This window comes from Ambystoma mexicanum, chromosome 11, assembly GCF_040938575.1.
Source record: "Ambystoma mexicanum isolate Mex_15411 chromosome 11, UKY_AmexF1_1, whole genome shotgun sequence".
Classification (NCBI taxonomy): Eukaryota; Metazoa; Chordata; class Amphibia; order Caudata; family Ambystomatidae; genus Ambystoma; species Ambystoma mexicanum.
The window spans coordinates 620,762,579-620,777,654 of record NC_090934.1 but is presented as its reverse complement, the minus strand read 5'-3'; the positions used below and the strand labels follow the sequence as shown (position 1 = coordinate 620,777,654).

Below are 15,076 nucleotides of genomic sequence, written 5' to 3'. Positions count from 1 at the left end.
TAAAATAAACGTGGTCAGTTTGAGTTTCAAAACCCCAGGCATGACCAGGTAACTTAGTGCCACCACGACAACACCTTTTCAGTCCTGGGATTTTCTTTGAGAAATCATGGTGTTAGGGGGAATTCGCAAAAATGTGCTAACTCCCTCTACCTTAGAACCCTACAGCTCTTTTGATAAACTTTGGGACTTTGAACTTTTCATTTCAATGCGTTTCCTGTGTTTGTTTCTTTTGATCATGGAGTCTAACCAACTTCATAGGCATCTGTTCATTTGTGTCACACAGCACCCTCAGTGCAGTGACACAGGGAAACTTCCAGGCTGTCCAAAGGTTTAAATAACTTCTCTGGGATAAACTACTGTTTCCCAGAGAAAGTGAAGTTAAATTGACTTCACTAGTCTTTTTAAATTCCTAGACCCATCACACCCTATCTTACAATAGAGTGCTGGAGGGGTTACTTAGTATCCCTTGTGTCTAAATACTCATGTAGCAGTCAAATACTACCCTTTCCTATCGAAATGGCTTGTGGCAGTGGTTTTACAATGAACTACTATGATTTTTCACGACCGCAAACACCAGTAATGAAAATGGTGCCATATTTTTCAAGATGCCGTCTGAGCACCCTCTGTAAAAACAGATCCCAGTCTTTTTTTCACCATTTCTTTTTGGAAAGGTCCTTCTAGAGTTTGTTTAGGTTTGGTCCCTTTGTTCCTATGCCTTTGGCGGGCTTCAGGACTGAAGACCGCCTCTAGCGCCTGAGTGTCTGGGGTGGGCAGGAAGTGAGGGAGGTGTCTGAAACTCCCTGTTCTTAGTCTCCCTATGGGACCCAAATGCACTCTTGCGTGATTGGCTGCAAGGACAGCCACCCTGCTGGGTTAGTGAGAACTAGGCTGGAATGAATGGGAGAGAACTGAATAAAAGGCGAGTATCTTGACTTGGAAGGCAGAGTCCACCACTAGAACAAAAGAACCAAAGACGAGCTGGAAGAGGATGGCTGCTGCAATTCCTGGACCGTTGATTTGCCCGGTGAACCCCTGCTGCAGGTCCGAATCTCCAAGTTCACCTCGACAGAGAAGCCCCTCCAAGGATGATGTCTCCCTTTGAGTTGGTGGGACCATTCAACTCGTAAGCCACCTGGATACCATTCTCGGAGCTGGTTGTAGCGTCCACAGAGTGCTGCAGGAAACCAAATAACCAGGGAGAGGCACACCTGTTTGTGTGCTTGTCTACAGCTACCAGAATTGAAGATTTGCCAGCTTTTTGACGAGTTCCAGTACAGGAGTCCCCCAACGTCCTCCCTCTTGTCCCCACGACTGAGGCTCACGAACAGCGAGATCTGCAGGAAATGCCAGGAACAGAAGTGTTCAGCTGCATCTTTTTCTTCATTGTGAGGTACTGTACAAACCAGATTGAGAGAACTTACCTCCCACTACGAAAGTGTGTGAAACTTTTGCAACTTTCAGGCCTGCTCAGCTTGTGACCCAGCATATGATTCTTCATTTCGCAAACTAGTTCTGAGAACTTTTACAGAGACTTTACCGTTTTACTTGCCAGAGCCGTTTTATCCTATCCAAGACTTTAGCCCATTGACTTTGGCTTAACCTACTGAATTGTATTGATTCTTCTGGTGAACTCAAAGTATCTGCACTGTCTAAGAATACTTGTGAACTTTCTTTATGATATTCTAATAACCTATGCCTTTTTGTTCCTACTTCAAAGTGTTCTGAATGCCATTTTGCTCCTACTTCAAAGTAATCTAAATGCCTCTGAAACATGTAGCTTAGTACTGAAGTATATTTGTGTATAATATTTAGTTGCCACCTTCTAGTGAATGTTGTATAACTGACTGTGAAATTAATAAGTGTTTCACCAAGAAACCTTGAGAGTAACTTTATTTTAATACTTGTGATTGTAGACCTCTGTGTAACATCATTACTGCTCACATTCCCTCTTGAGATAAGCCTGACTGCTCAGCCCTGCTACCAAAAACGGTGTAGTACAGACTTATACCAAAGGTTGGTTTTGCTTACACCTGTAGTCCTAATTGTGTGTGGTGGTCCCAGAGGGTACTGCATACAATTCTGCCTAACACCTGCTTGTCAGGATAACTTTGTTAAAGTGAAGAGAAAGGAGCTACAATCAAGATGTTTTTCATTAAAAAAAAGTTCAAGAAATTGTGAAATTAATCCTCTGATCCACATCCTTCTGCTAGGCATAGCTTCAAAAATGAATGTCTTGTATTTTGGGCTGTACGAGTGGTGTTGGGTAGTGCAATGTCCTCAGAATGCCAACTACCTGCTATGCATTTCACTGAGCATGCTGTTGCTTCCTAAGTATCCCCATCTGCTGCCTGGATCATTTCCATACAGATCTATGCATTTGACAAGGACAGTAGGATAAGTTGAAAATGCAACACCAAAGGGATTCATATTGCACAATGAAACGGACTAACACCGATAGTACATTACCTCTTCATTTCGCCACTGACTGAAAAGGTAGGTGTAGTCCCCAGGATAGCCAGCAAACTTTCCTTTAAAGAAAGCTACATAGAAACAGGAGGAGTAGTAGTTTACAAACTGAAATAAGAACATTTTCATGGTAAGTCTGTTCTCGTACTCCAGGTGAGTTCGTGGAATTTCTGTGAAAAGAAAATGATATTTTTACTTCACGAACAAGGAAAACCAAAGTTTAAGAGCAATGTAACATACACTCAAAACAAAGGCATACAACAATTTATGACGTGCTCTTACTTCCACAAACATTAACGTTTAGGATGCCATTTTATTTATGTACAAATTCATGCCGCTTAAATCATGTTCAACAGGAACATTTCAAAACATTTTACTCTGTAACAGAAGCCGTTTTACCACATTTAAAAACATGTAGCAAATGTAGAAAAACGTGGAAAATGTAGATAAAGGTGTCTCTTTAATACATGCTTTTTGCATGGGTTTGACAGACATTCTATGTCAAGACCGGAGGCAAGCATTGCTTAAACTTCTTTACTTTTACTCTTCAGCAGTTTTACATCCTTTAACTTTCTCCCTTTAAAAAATAATAACATTAGGGAACTTCAAGTCCCTGTTAGTCCCTTTCAACTTTGTAGTCCTTTGCTAGACCTCTTTCCCGGGCCTACTTTCTCACTTCCGGTCAAGGTCCCTTCCGGCTCTTCAGACAGATAAGTTCATTTTAACTTGCAGAGGATTCTAATCTTTTCTATATATACTGTATTGCATGGCAAATGTTTATTTATCCTCATGGGAGGTTAACGGGCGCATGTCACTTCTGATGTCTGTATCGTGCATGCTTATTCTCATTGTATATGATTATTTACATAAATGCGACAACGCGCGGGTTTCCGAGAACACAAGCAGTCCCTGTACTCGTGCACCCGGGTGCCTGCTCATCTTCCCGAATGTGTCAGGACTCCCGTCCGTAACGGACATGAGTTACGGACGAAGCACTGAGCACCCGCCTGGGACTCGGAAAAGACACCATAGCTACCAGCGGTCGCACCAGAGATCAGTTCCGAGACCTCGGTAAAAATATTTGCTGCACACAGACACGCAAGACTTGGAGACACTGAAATCACAGATTAGGGGCACACAAACCTAGCGGTTAGAAGAGAGCAAGGATCAGTTATCTCTCTGCCACAAACGAATATACAGATAATAATTATTTAAGGCCAGTACAGTCTCTGCAGCCATGCCACACAGCCTCCAGGTCAGGCATTGGCACAAGACAGCACACCAGCCCGCTACACTTACGGTACTTTGCACTAACACAGCCACCAGATATGGAAGATCATACGTGGAGTGAGGCGAGCCAGCAGAGCACAGACACAGAGGTGGAGAGCGACCTTGTGCCCAGTTTCAAAAAGGTGCTGAGGGACTCATCACTTGAAGCCGCGGTGCAAGTGATTAGACCCCTTCAAGAGAGATTGAACATTCTGGAAACCCTTATTGGGAAAGGTAGCAATGGCACCCAGAGTAGCAACATAAACCAAACGGCTGCTACTGTCACTTCAAGTGGACAAACAAAGGAGTAGTAAGACCCAGAAGAGGAAACACTCTAACTCCCCTGGGTCATGATACCAAGGGCAGTCAGGCCCGGTTCCAGGAATTGTCATCTGGGTGGACCAGGGTTGTGAACAGGGGGCTCAGTCCATTGGGTGTGGGTCTAGGAGTACCCTAATCAAAGTGCTGGTGTGGATCCAGATTTCCCAGATCCATGATCCAGCAAATATTTTTCCCAGATCTGCAAAAATACATTTGCACCCCTCTATAAAAAAACCAGTACAATACAAAAGAGAAGCAAAGCAAATAGTTTTGCAACATCAATCTACCCGTCTTCCCCTGCCACCTGGTCTCCCCTTTCTGTTATATCTGATACCCCTTCACCTTTCACCGTCCAGTCCCCTTCCTTCAGCAGCCCTAACCTCTGTTCCCATTTACCTCCCCCCCCCCGCCTAATCACACCAGCAAGCCTTTCCTGGCCTGGCTTGGGAGAATTGAGGATGATGCCTCCTCCTCTTCCTCTGAGGGGGCTGAGCAGTGAGGCCCCCAGTCTTTGTACCATCTCAGATGGTTTCTGCCCAACAACTGTGCCTACTCCCAGCAGGCCATGGAGGAGATAGCGTGTGCTCCCTCCATCTCGTGAAAGATAGCCCTCCGCCCCACACCACAGAATACTGAAGCAAGGAATAGAAGATTGTGTTTCCTATACTACATTTTTTTCAAACTTTCTCATTTGAGGAACAGAACATACCATACCCAATCAATACAGGTAATCGTGTTGATCTTAACAACATTTAGAGCACAAACACATTCTCCAATAAACATACACATGTATATAATCCGCCCTTCACCCACCCAGTCCACAACCCCCCCCGTCTTTCCAACTGAACCCCTACAGTAGTCCAATTCTGAATGTCTCCCATCAATGGTTCATGTCCACAATTACATTTTAAACACAAAATGTCATTTTTCGTTGCATTTTTGGAGCACATTTTATTTGAGTTGAGAGTGCAAGGCAGTTCTAGGCCTATTAGGGCGGCATCAGGAGGCAGACAGTGCTGGTTGAGGGGTTTCCGGCCTCCTGGTATCGCTCCTGGTGGGGCGTGGCATGAAGGAGAGGGCCTTGCTCCCCTGCCATGCCCCTGTACATCATTGTCTGATGCATACTGTTTACAAACTGGTTATAATATGCAATTGTCCATGATGACTCTGCTTGATGTGGTATTGAATGACACCATTTTGCTCTATAAATGTGACCCGGATATTTTCAAAGTTAGATGTGTGTGTCCTAATGACTGTGCTGCGCATCTATTAGGGGCACCTAATTTTAACAGGCAAGGCATAGTGAAATCAAAAAAAATCCTCAGGATCACCCACTTTCGTTAGGTTGTAAAGCCATAATTTCAGACTAGCCTGACATTTAGATACTACACATCTTCTGAGCCCAAGTAGGTACAAATAGGTGTTGAAGTTTGGCTTTGAATACCTAAAATAATACTCTATTTTATACAAATTACTTTTAAAATGCACAAATCACATGATAAACCAACCTGACAATGTATTCATCATTGTAGCAACATGTTGATGAAAACAGCAAGGTGAGGCAATTTGTTTTGAATCCTAAACTGCATGGAGCAGAATTCTCCTGATTGCACTGTTTGCAAAATGGGCCATTCATTAATGTTTATTGTTTCCACCAAGTACTGGAAAAGTAAAGAGTAAAACACAGGCGAAAAACACCTTTGCTCTTTACTTTATCACTACGTGTCTGAAAAAGTGTAATCACTTCCACAATTAATGATTGTGGGAGCCATCCACAATGGATTTCTTTTGACTCTGTCCGCTTTTACCAGGTGTAAATGTCAGGTAGATCCCATAGGAATCCATTGGTTTTCCGCCAAAGTAAAAATATATGCTGGTGGAATACCAATGGGCTTTGGCAGGGGGACTTCGCCTGTCAAATCATACAAAATCCTACAGCTCATAAAAACTGGAGCAAAATGCATTTAGCGCTATTTCATCCACTCCGCTGACCGGAAAAATAACCCCTATGACTGTAGCTTTATTTTCCCCATCCTGAATGGAGCCTACAAGCTCCAGCATAGCAATTAACTTACTAAAAATCTCATACAGACACAAAGTGAAATGAAATGCATGACAAGGTTATTGTTTCACAAGGCTTGTTCTTTATCCCCTTAATTACTAAATCACCCAACAATCACACTTAACAGCTTCTTAAAATCCTATATAACATTTTTTATGTGCCACAGCAATGGTCACTGCCTTTTTACCTTTTCTTTAATTTATTTCTAAAGCACTAGTACAGTGGCCTGGAGGTATGAGAGCACTGACAAATACAATAAAAAACAAAGCTCACAGAGGCCTAAGGAGAAACCCGAGAGGAACTAGTGTAGGCAAGGATCCATTTACTCGAAAAGAAAGGTTTTTAAGACACGTTTGAACCTGGGAAGACTGGCACACAGCCTCAAATCCGGCGGAAGAGTATTCCACAAATGAGTAATTGTGGCTGCGAAGCATCCATTTTGCACCTTTACCAGTTTGGCCTTTGGAGTGAAAAGCAACCCTGTGTTATTGGATCTTAGATTACGCCTGCTAGATAGCCACTTCAATTGTGATGCCATATAAGAACGGCTTATTCCATACATGCAAGCATGTGCAATGCAAAGGGTACAAAACTTGATTATCTTTGTGACGGGGAGCCAATGTAATGCTCTGCGTGCTGTTGATATCTGATCTTTTTTACGCGTACCCAAAATGACCCTTACTGCGTTGTTCTGGACAACTTGCAGACAATTTAGTTCTCCTTTGCCTACCCCAAGTAGACTGCTGCCACAGACATCCGGGCGGCTCCCAATGATTGCCCTGGATAGGGTGGCACAACTACAGGCCTCAAGGAATGGTCCGATTTGTGCCAAAAGTGTAATGTAGTATGTTGAGTGAGTCACTAGGCCGCTGACATGGGACCTCATTGAGAGCTCTTGGTCAATAGTGACTCCCAAGGTTTTTACTTTTATCAAAGTGGGAAGCAGACAGTCTGCTATTTGAAAGAAATAATAGGACTGATCAAGCTGGCACCACTTGGGGCCGGTGCCCAGGATAATCTCAGTTTTTGAGTTATACAGGGCTAGGCCATTATGCAGCATCCAGAGCTGAATTTGGTTGTATGTGGTATTAATGACCTCAATGTCTTTGGAGCCGTCACCTGATTAAGGTAAAAGACACGGAGTATCATCAGCATAGTTGTCATAGCACTTCCTGTGTAAATAATCTGCCTCTGAGACACTTTAAAGCGATACAATCTCAATGGTAGGGCCTGATCAGCCCTGCTGTTTGCATTTGAGGGTAGAACAGGGAGGGGCATTGCCATTTGTCCCTTGTCCAAATGTTAAATCCACCTCTGATTGCACTTTAGAAAATATTGAAATACTGCCTTTTAGCTATAAACGATGTATATCTTTTTATACTTTGCCCTCAACTTTATAGAAAAAGTGATTTATTTTGTTATTTTTACGGGTGTTCAGGTTTCATTTTCGGCACTGTCTAAACCACCAACAGCCAGGATTTTCATCATACTTTCCAAACAAATCCCGCAACATGTATGGCATTCTGTTTGCATGCAAACACTGTAAAATTACTCAAACAGAATGAGGTTATCAAGTCAGTACCTATCAGTTTGAATTAGGAAACGTTCTGACAGAGCAGACTAGGCTTCCAAACAAAGATAAATTCTATTTAAGTTGGAACCCCACTGGTAAGTAAGCATGAGAAAATCTGAAACTGGTCAATACTTGCCAACCTAGCTTTATCATTTTCAGGTAGGGCCTTGTTGGACCAGCTCTGTGAGGTGCAGCTTTATTCCCTAGGCGTAGCAAGTAAGACACCCACATCTGGGCATATACAAATTCACTTAGGGAGACACACAGAAGTCAACATGCATTGGCAAAGCCAACAGCTTGGGCTTTTGATTAGGCATGGATAGGCATTACCCAGGCACTGTCATAAGGGTACCACATAAGGGTACCACCTGGCCATAAGGTGGCAACAGCTGTAAAATGGTGCCAGTGACTAGGCATCTGATGGCATTGCCTGGCAAACTTTTGCTAATACCTATATACAAGCCAAAACTGATGGAATGTGATTGCTTGTTTAAGACAGGACATCAGTGCAAGTCACAGAGGCATTGATAAATATATTGCTTATAAAATAAACTGGCTGAAGACACACATTAAGAGAATTTGACTATACCAGGAGCTCATTTACAGAGGCAATTAAGTAATTAAACACTCAAAAGAATGCTTAGATATAACACTGGCAGGCCCTATATAGCAACACATTTGGTGTTAGTTTGTGATAGAGCTTGCTCATAGAGTTCTAAAAAGGTTAGTTTTTGGTGGTGAGGCATTAACCTAGCAATTTCTAGTCATTAGGTGGGTAAATTACCAGACATACATAGGATGTGTGCTCTCCTCACATTTTATCGCCATCCTATCTGTGTTCCACTGCATGTGTACTGGTTGTACCTAATGGGTAAAAAGTCTCTGAATCAATTAGAACCACCGTCATTGCTCTGGCCAGCATTCCAGAACATGTTAGCATATCAGTCTTGTCCCTGTCACGAATATCAGAAGTCCGTCCCAAAATGCTGGACCAAAGGGCCTAAAAATCCATGTGGTTACTTGTGTTCCAGTGCAGATGGAACACAGCCTAGCAATTGAGATTGAACTGCACCTATGGTGGCAGCACCAAAAGTCATTTGCTAATGGATTGTCCCCTTCTCTAATGGCACAGACATACTACAGAATTATGGCACGGGATGTTGTGCAGAGCAACGGTAGTGGTAATATTTAATGCAAAGCCTTGCATCTATCACTTTTTGATTTTACTACACTCTCCCCTCCAGAATTAAAGTTGCGTTACTACCAACTTTATCTTTTCACTAGTATTCAAGTAGTTAATTCGGCAGAATATATACATTGAATGTAATTTGTAAGGGCCACCAGTCAGATGACGCACCTTCTGCAGAAATCTGTGTTCAAGTAACTTTACGTGTCATTTATATTGTTTGATATAATTAATCATTTTATTAAGCCCGATGTGAAAAAACACTATATTCCCACAAAAAGTAAACATACTTTAAATTACAGAAACCAAAATTGTGATTTTAGTTTTGAGAAAATAGTTGTAGGCAGCCTGTTTGAATAAGTGTGCTACCTGACTTAGAGGTGTTAATGGCCCTCCATCTCCCTGGTCATTTCTGCTTTCATGGCTGTGGGGAATAAATCATTGGCTAGGGCAAGAAAACAAATCCTGGACGGGCCTCCTGCAGTTCAGCCTCTCAGAATGATGTCTCTGAGGTTGCTGATGAATGTTTAGAGTGACATCCACCCCCCCACTCCTTTGGTTACTATTGATGTATAACACCACTGACATGGCCTCCTTTCTAGGGGAGGCCAGGGGCTGGCTCGGGGGGTGGGGGGGCTGAAGCCGGGCCTCAGGGCAGTAAACAAGTCCCAGACATTGCCGACATTCAGAAAGCTGATAGAAGAGCTCCTTAAGAAGCCAGCTGTGCCAGGCCTCCTACCTCCACCACAGGGGATAATATGGGTGATACCAATGACAACAAAAGGCACCGACATCGCACCGACACAGTATGAACCTAGCGTAACAGAGGAAGATGAACTGATGCAGTGTAGAAAGAAAATTAAGAAAGACCTATTGAACAAAACACAGAGGTGTCCGATATTTTTTACCCAGACAGTATTAGGCATCTGAAGTCCACAGACTGTCAACCTCCACCTACAGTTGCCTTGTACATGGATCAGAGGCTAAGGAAACCTCTGGAGAAGGATACTAGATCATGTATGCAATCCGATTGCCCCCTATCGGAGCTGTCTGGTAAGTAGCCGAAACAACTGAGATGGACCTGCAGATGATAACACATCACAAAAGTGTCAAAAGGGTAGCATAAGGGAATGAACGGATCATGGAGAAGCTGGCAGGAGAGGATTTTGGACCAGACTGGCACAATTGCCAAGATTGTGGACCAGGCCGAAAGAGCTAGGGATACCAGTGAACCGGTAGATCCAGACATGCTAGCCAGCTGGGCACAGAGGGCAATTTGTATATAAACTGTGTCTTGTCCTCTGAGAGATGGAGGAACCTCCTCCTCAAGATTAATTTTGAAAGAGGAGACCTAGCGTCTTATGGAGCAGGGGACACAGCACAGGGACTCCTGTTCAGACAAGCATTTGCCAAAGAAATGAGCAAGTTTGTCAGGACAAATACAGCCCTTGAGAAAGCACAACAGTAGGGATTTTGCCGGGACAAACGCCGTCCAGTCTTTCATTACGCCTCGTACAGAAAACCTTAGGGCACCAAAGCCCAATACTGGGAGTCACAGCAGCAAGATTAATTTTTCCCAGCAAGAGGGAGAAATGCAACAGGCAGCAGAGGTAGAGGTTACAGCAGATTCCAGGGAGCACAGCCAGGTGAGAAGTATCCCAGGTCCTATCCTGTAGTTGGGGGGGCGGGAGGGGCAGGACAGTGCATACATAAGTGGCACAAGCTATCAAGCAATGCTTGGATACTGCAGAGAGCAACAGGCTTTCACCTAGAATTTATAGAGATGCCCATACAAGCTTGCACCACCTCCCTACATTCATACATCCATAAGGGAATGCAAGCAATTGGAAAGTGTGTTGCGACAACTGCGCACGAAGAATACTATTGAGCGAAGCGACTTGGGGGCTGTGACCTTCATCAGCAATATGTTGCTAGTCCACAGAAAGAACAAGGTCAGGCCTGTGATAAACAATGGAAATGAGTGGGTGGATAGTTTACAGACACTTCAAAGATGGAGGGCATTCACCTTCTGAGACTCATTCTGAGGAAAGATGATTGGTTGGCCCGTAGGCGTGAAGGAAACATTTCTTACAATTTCTTACAATTCCGGTAGCACAGAATCACAAGTCATGGCTCAGCTTCAGATATGGAGAGCAGATTTGTCAGTTCAAGACACTGCCATTCGGGCTGTCCTTGGCGCCAATGAGACCTGTGACAGCAGCAATCAGGGAGAGAGGTATCAGGATGATAGTTAACCTAGACAATATTCTGATTTAAGCGGACAACTGAAGATCTAGCGCAGTAAACTTCTAGTATCCCTCAGATTTCTGATCAATCAGGAGAAATCAGCCTTGATGCCCAACAAAAGGATGGACTTCAGAGAATTCATGGTAGACACCAAAAAAGCGACCCTGAAGCTTCCAGCAAAGACAATAAGGGACATCAAGAAAGAGAACAGAGTGTGTCTCACGAGAACACAAATATCTCAGTTAAAAATAGCGTGGATCGTGGGATTGTTAACGTCCTCATTCAAGCCATATTTCCAGGAACGTTGTGTTACAGAGCCCTGCAGAGACTAAAAAAACAGACATCTACAGCAGGGCCTGAAGTATCATCAGATGATTCCCCGAGATCAGGAGGGGAGGACAGAGCTGGAATGGTGGCTGTGAAACATGGAGGTATAGAACGGTCAAGCCATTTTTGGGAGACGTGCCAGACCAAGTTAAACAATCAGACACCAGCAGAGAAAGCAGGTCTTTACAGTGTCAGGAAGGAGAGAGGGTGTTCCCACCCCAGTCCCCCTAGGCGATACCGAGTGAGAAAAAAGTGCTAGAGAGGACATCCAGGGAGCAGGGGGGGGTGGGGTTGCATGCAGTGAGGGTGCACAATCATGTTAGTGCATGCATTAGAGGCTATATAGTAGATAAGAGTGTGAATGCCATCTTAGTTAGTGACAGCCATTTTGGAACTGAGGCCCAAGCGCTGTAAACAGCATGTTTGTTACTATCAGATCCCCACAGACATCACTCCCGCCCTGGCCAGGGTTCAGAGACCCATAAAACCATCCATTGTCTTATAAGTTACAGGTCCTCACGCTCTGGGAAGAATGTGCCCTGCAAGGTAATGAGAATGGAGCAGAGCGACTCTTGGTAGCACCATCCCACTGGACAGATAGCAAGCCCCTCCTGCCCCAACGATCTCTGCATGAGAAATACAGCTTTGCACTGCTTTCATCCCAAGACCCTGGCATGCCAAAACACCATCCAAATCAAGACCACTGACCAGAACACTTTTACACCCCTCAATCCATCACTAAGATCAAAAGGCAAGGCTATCGCACCTTCACAGATGGGCCACATGATTTGTGCAGTGAGATGCAGGGTGGTGTCAAATTATAGCCTAAAATGTATGTATGTCTACATGCCAGCAGTGGACAGAAGGGTAGACCAAAGGGGGGTTTACTCCTGGCCTGTAAGCAGGGAACCATTGTTCACAAAGTGTCAGATTGGCCAATTCTAAATGTTTTCTTGATGTAACATTTTATGTTAAATTGCCGTAGGGTCTAATGTATCTGATGGTAATTAATGTCTATTGGCACGCACTTGACTATGAAGATGGTCAACTGGAACCTGTACAGATGAAGTTGAGTGGGCTTAATGACGATTGGCTGTTTATAAAGCAAGTTGTTGTTATAGTTTTTTGTACTGAAGTACAGTGCAACAGAACCAAAAGGCAACCTGGCGCTATGACTGAAAACATAAGAATCATGAAGAAAAGAAGTTAAAAAAAGTAGAGTTTTTAGAGCCTTCCTGAATTTTCAGTGGCCAGAGGCAGCGCTAAATGCTGCAGGGATAGCATTCCACAGAATAGCAGCTTTGACAAAGAAAGAGCAGCCTCCAGTTCTCACACAATGGACCCTAGGGACAGCCAAGAGCAGTCCCCAGAGCGTAGTGTGCGGGCAGGAACATAGGGTGGAAATGTCTGTTGTGGGTACTCCGGGCCAGCATCATAAAAGGCCCTGTGCACCAAGCAAAAAGATTTAAAATGAACACGCCTAGCCACTGGCAGCCAGTGAAGGGCATTAAGAACTGGTGAGATATGCTCCTGATAGGGAGTACCGGAGGCAGGACGGGCAGCAGAATTTTGGAGAACCAGCAGACGCCGTATCAGATAGTCCGGCAAAGCCAAATATAAAGAGTTACAGTAATCAATCCCGCTAAGGACCAAAGCAGATACCACTGAGGCTCGCAGATAAAGAGGAATAAATTGCAGGCTCTTCCTAAGTATTTTCAATTGAAAATGACCAGCCTGGCAGACAGAGCTAAACTGAGGAGCCATAGACCGAGAAGCAGATAGTTTGACACCCAAGGTCTTGACCACCAGAACTACAACAGGAAAAGAGCAAAAAGAGGGGGGGGGGCGGCCAAAAAGGATGGCGTCCAAAGACAGGAGGCAGTAGAAGAACCCACAAACATGACATAGGTTTGTCTCTATTCATTTCTTTTCTTTTAAATCAACTTTATTGAATTTTCATATGAGTAAGCGAGACGTCCAATTTAAACAACTGTAGGCTCATGCCCAAAGAAAAACACACAAAGAGGTTGCAGATCTCTGCCGTTTATCCCCCTCTCAACCCCCCCTCTTATCTCAGGGTACAGATTCAGTAGTTCCACTCAAAAGCATCTCTGGTCAGCTCCCCCGGGCTCATGTAAGTCGGTGGTAGGCCGACTCTCTTGGGTCAAGCACCAGATGTTCTAGGCTCGGGTGAGTTTTACGGGGCCGAGTCGTCCCTCCATGGGGACATCAGGTCTCGTCTCCTGCATTGCCAAACACCTCCATAATTTGAACCAATTTTCACTGATCCACCATCCCACGGCCGATAAGCAATCTCACAGCTGAGCGGCATGGGCTGGATAAAGAAGATCCAGCTGAACCAGAATCTGAGTATCATCAGCATACGAGTACCATCTAAAGCCATGGGCGCAGATAAGAGCAGTCAGAGGCTGAATATAGATGTTAAAGAGTGTGGGAGACTCATATTAGCTGGGGACTTTAATGCTAACTGTAACCAGGAACCAAGTTCATATGAAGAGTCGTTGGCCTCAATGGGAAAATGTGTTTCGTCAAGTGGCAGATAATTATTTTTGGGTGCTCAATGGCTGGCCAAGGCTAACAGCTGTTGTCTGCAGCTTGTTGCAAATAATGTACCGGCATGTCGAGCTAGAGGTGTCTCTTCATTTATAGATCAAATCTTTATTTCTCAAAAACTGGCAGAAAGAATGATTGAATTTGAGACAGGTCAATCTGATGAATCATGCTCATATTGAATTTGAAAGGGCCAGCTGGAGTTGAACATCAGGTTAATTACTGCAATAAGGTAGAAATCAATGCCACAGGAAATAGAATAAAATGGACCACTCAGAGGACCCAGAAAAGAATTGCTACCATGTTGCACGACTATCAATCTATTACCCTTGAAGAAAAAATAGTAAACTATTCTATTGTTAACTTTCCAGGTTACTTGGAGAAAAAGATGAACATGGTTATCAATTCAGATAGTAATATTTCACCGTAATCATAAGCACACTTTTAACAAGTTGGTTGTAGAATGCAAATCACTGATGTGCAAAGAAATAAGGACTGTTCTAAAAAGAAGTGGTGAAAAAGAGTTTCTAAAAAAATCAAGGTTAGACACAAGAGAATCGTACAAAAACTGGAGGATGCAGTATAGGTCTACTCTCCATCAGAGAGACAAGACAATGTTGGCATCTTTGAAAGGCCACAATACTCCTAACTTCTGGACCCTAGTGAATAGTACCGAAGTTACACACGTACAGCTACTGACAAATCCTATTCCAGAACATATTTGGGTGACTCATTTTGAAAGTCTGTATAGAGCATTAGATCCAGCTCCCACGCTTTCTTTGGATAGTATGTATGAGTGGTCCATTGACGTTTCTGTTGACAATATATCCAGACTCATTTGGAATCTAAAGCTTCCAAAACTCCTGGTCCCAACAATATTTCTAATGTAATCTTGAAACAGAACGTCGGTTTGTGGTCTAAAATAGTCAATATCGATTTTACAGATGCAATCTTTAGTAGGTATCCTATGTAATTCCTATCTTCAAAAAGGGGAGTTGAATCAGCCCAATGAACTATAGGCCAATCGCGATGATGCATGCAGATTCTAAGATCT

The 15,076-nt window shown here is 43.7% G+C and overlaps 1 protein-coding gene across 7 annotated transcripts in view; it reads right to left on the bottom strand.

Annotated features, from left to right (window-relative positions):
• Window positions 1-15,076, bottom strand: part of ANO5 (anoctamin 5) — a 652,338-nt gene that overhangs the window by 118,413 nt on the left and 518,849 nt on the right. For all 7 annotated transcript variants that reach the window (XM_069623486.1, XM_069623488.1, XM_069623491.1 and 4 more), the window contains one exon: window positions 2,467-2,636. In XM_069623486.1, coding sequence (XP_069479587.1) covers window positions 2,467-2,636 — 170 coding nt within the window. The remainder of the gene's footprint in view (window positions 1-2,466; window positions 2,637-15,076) is intronic.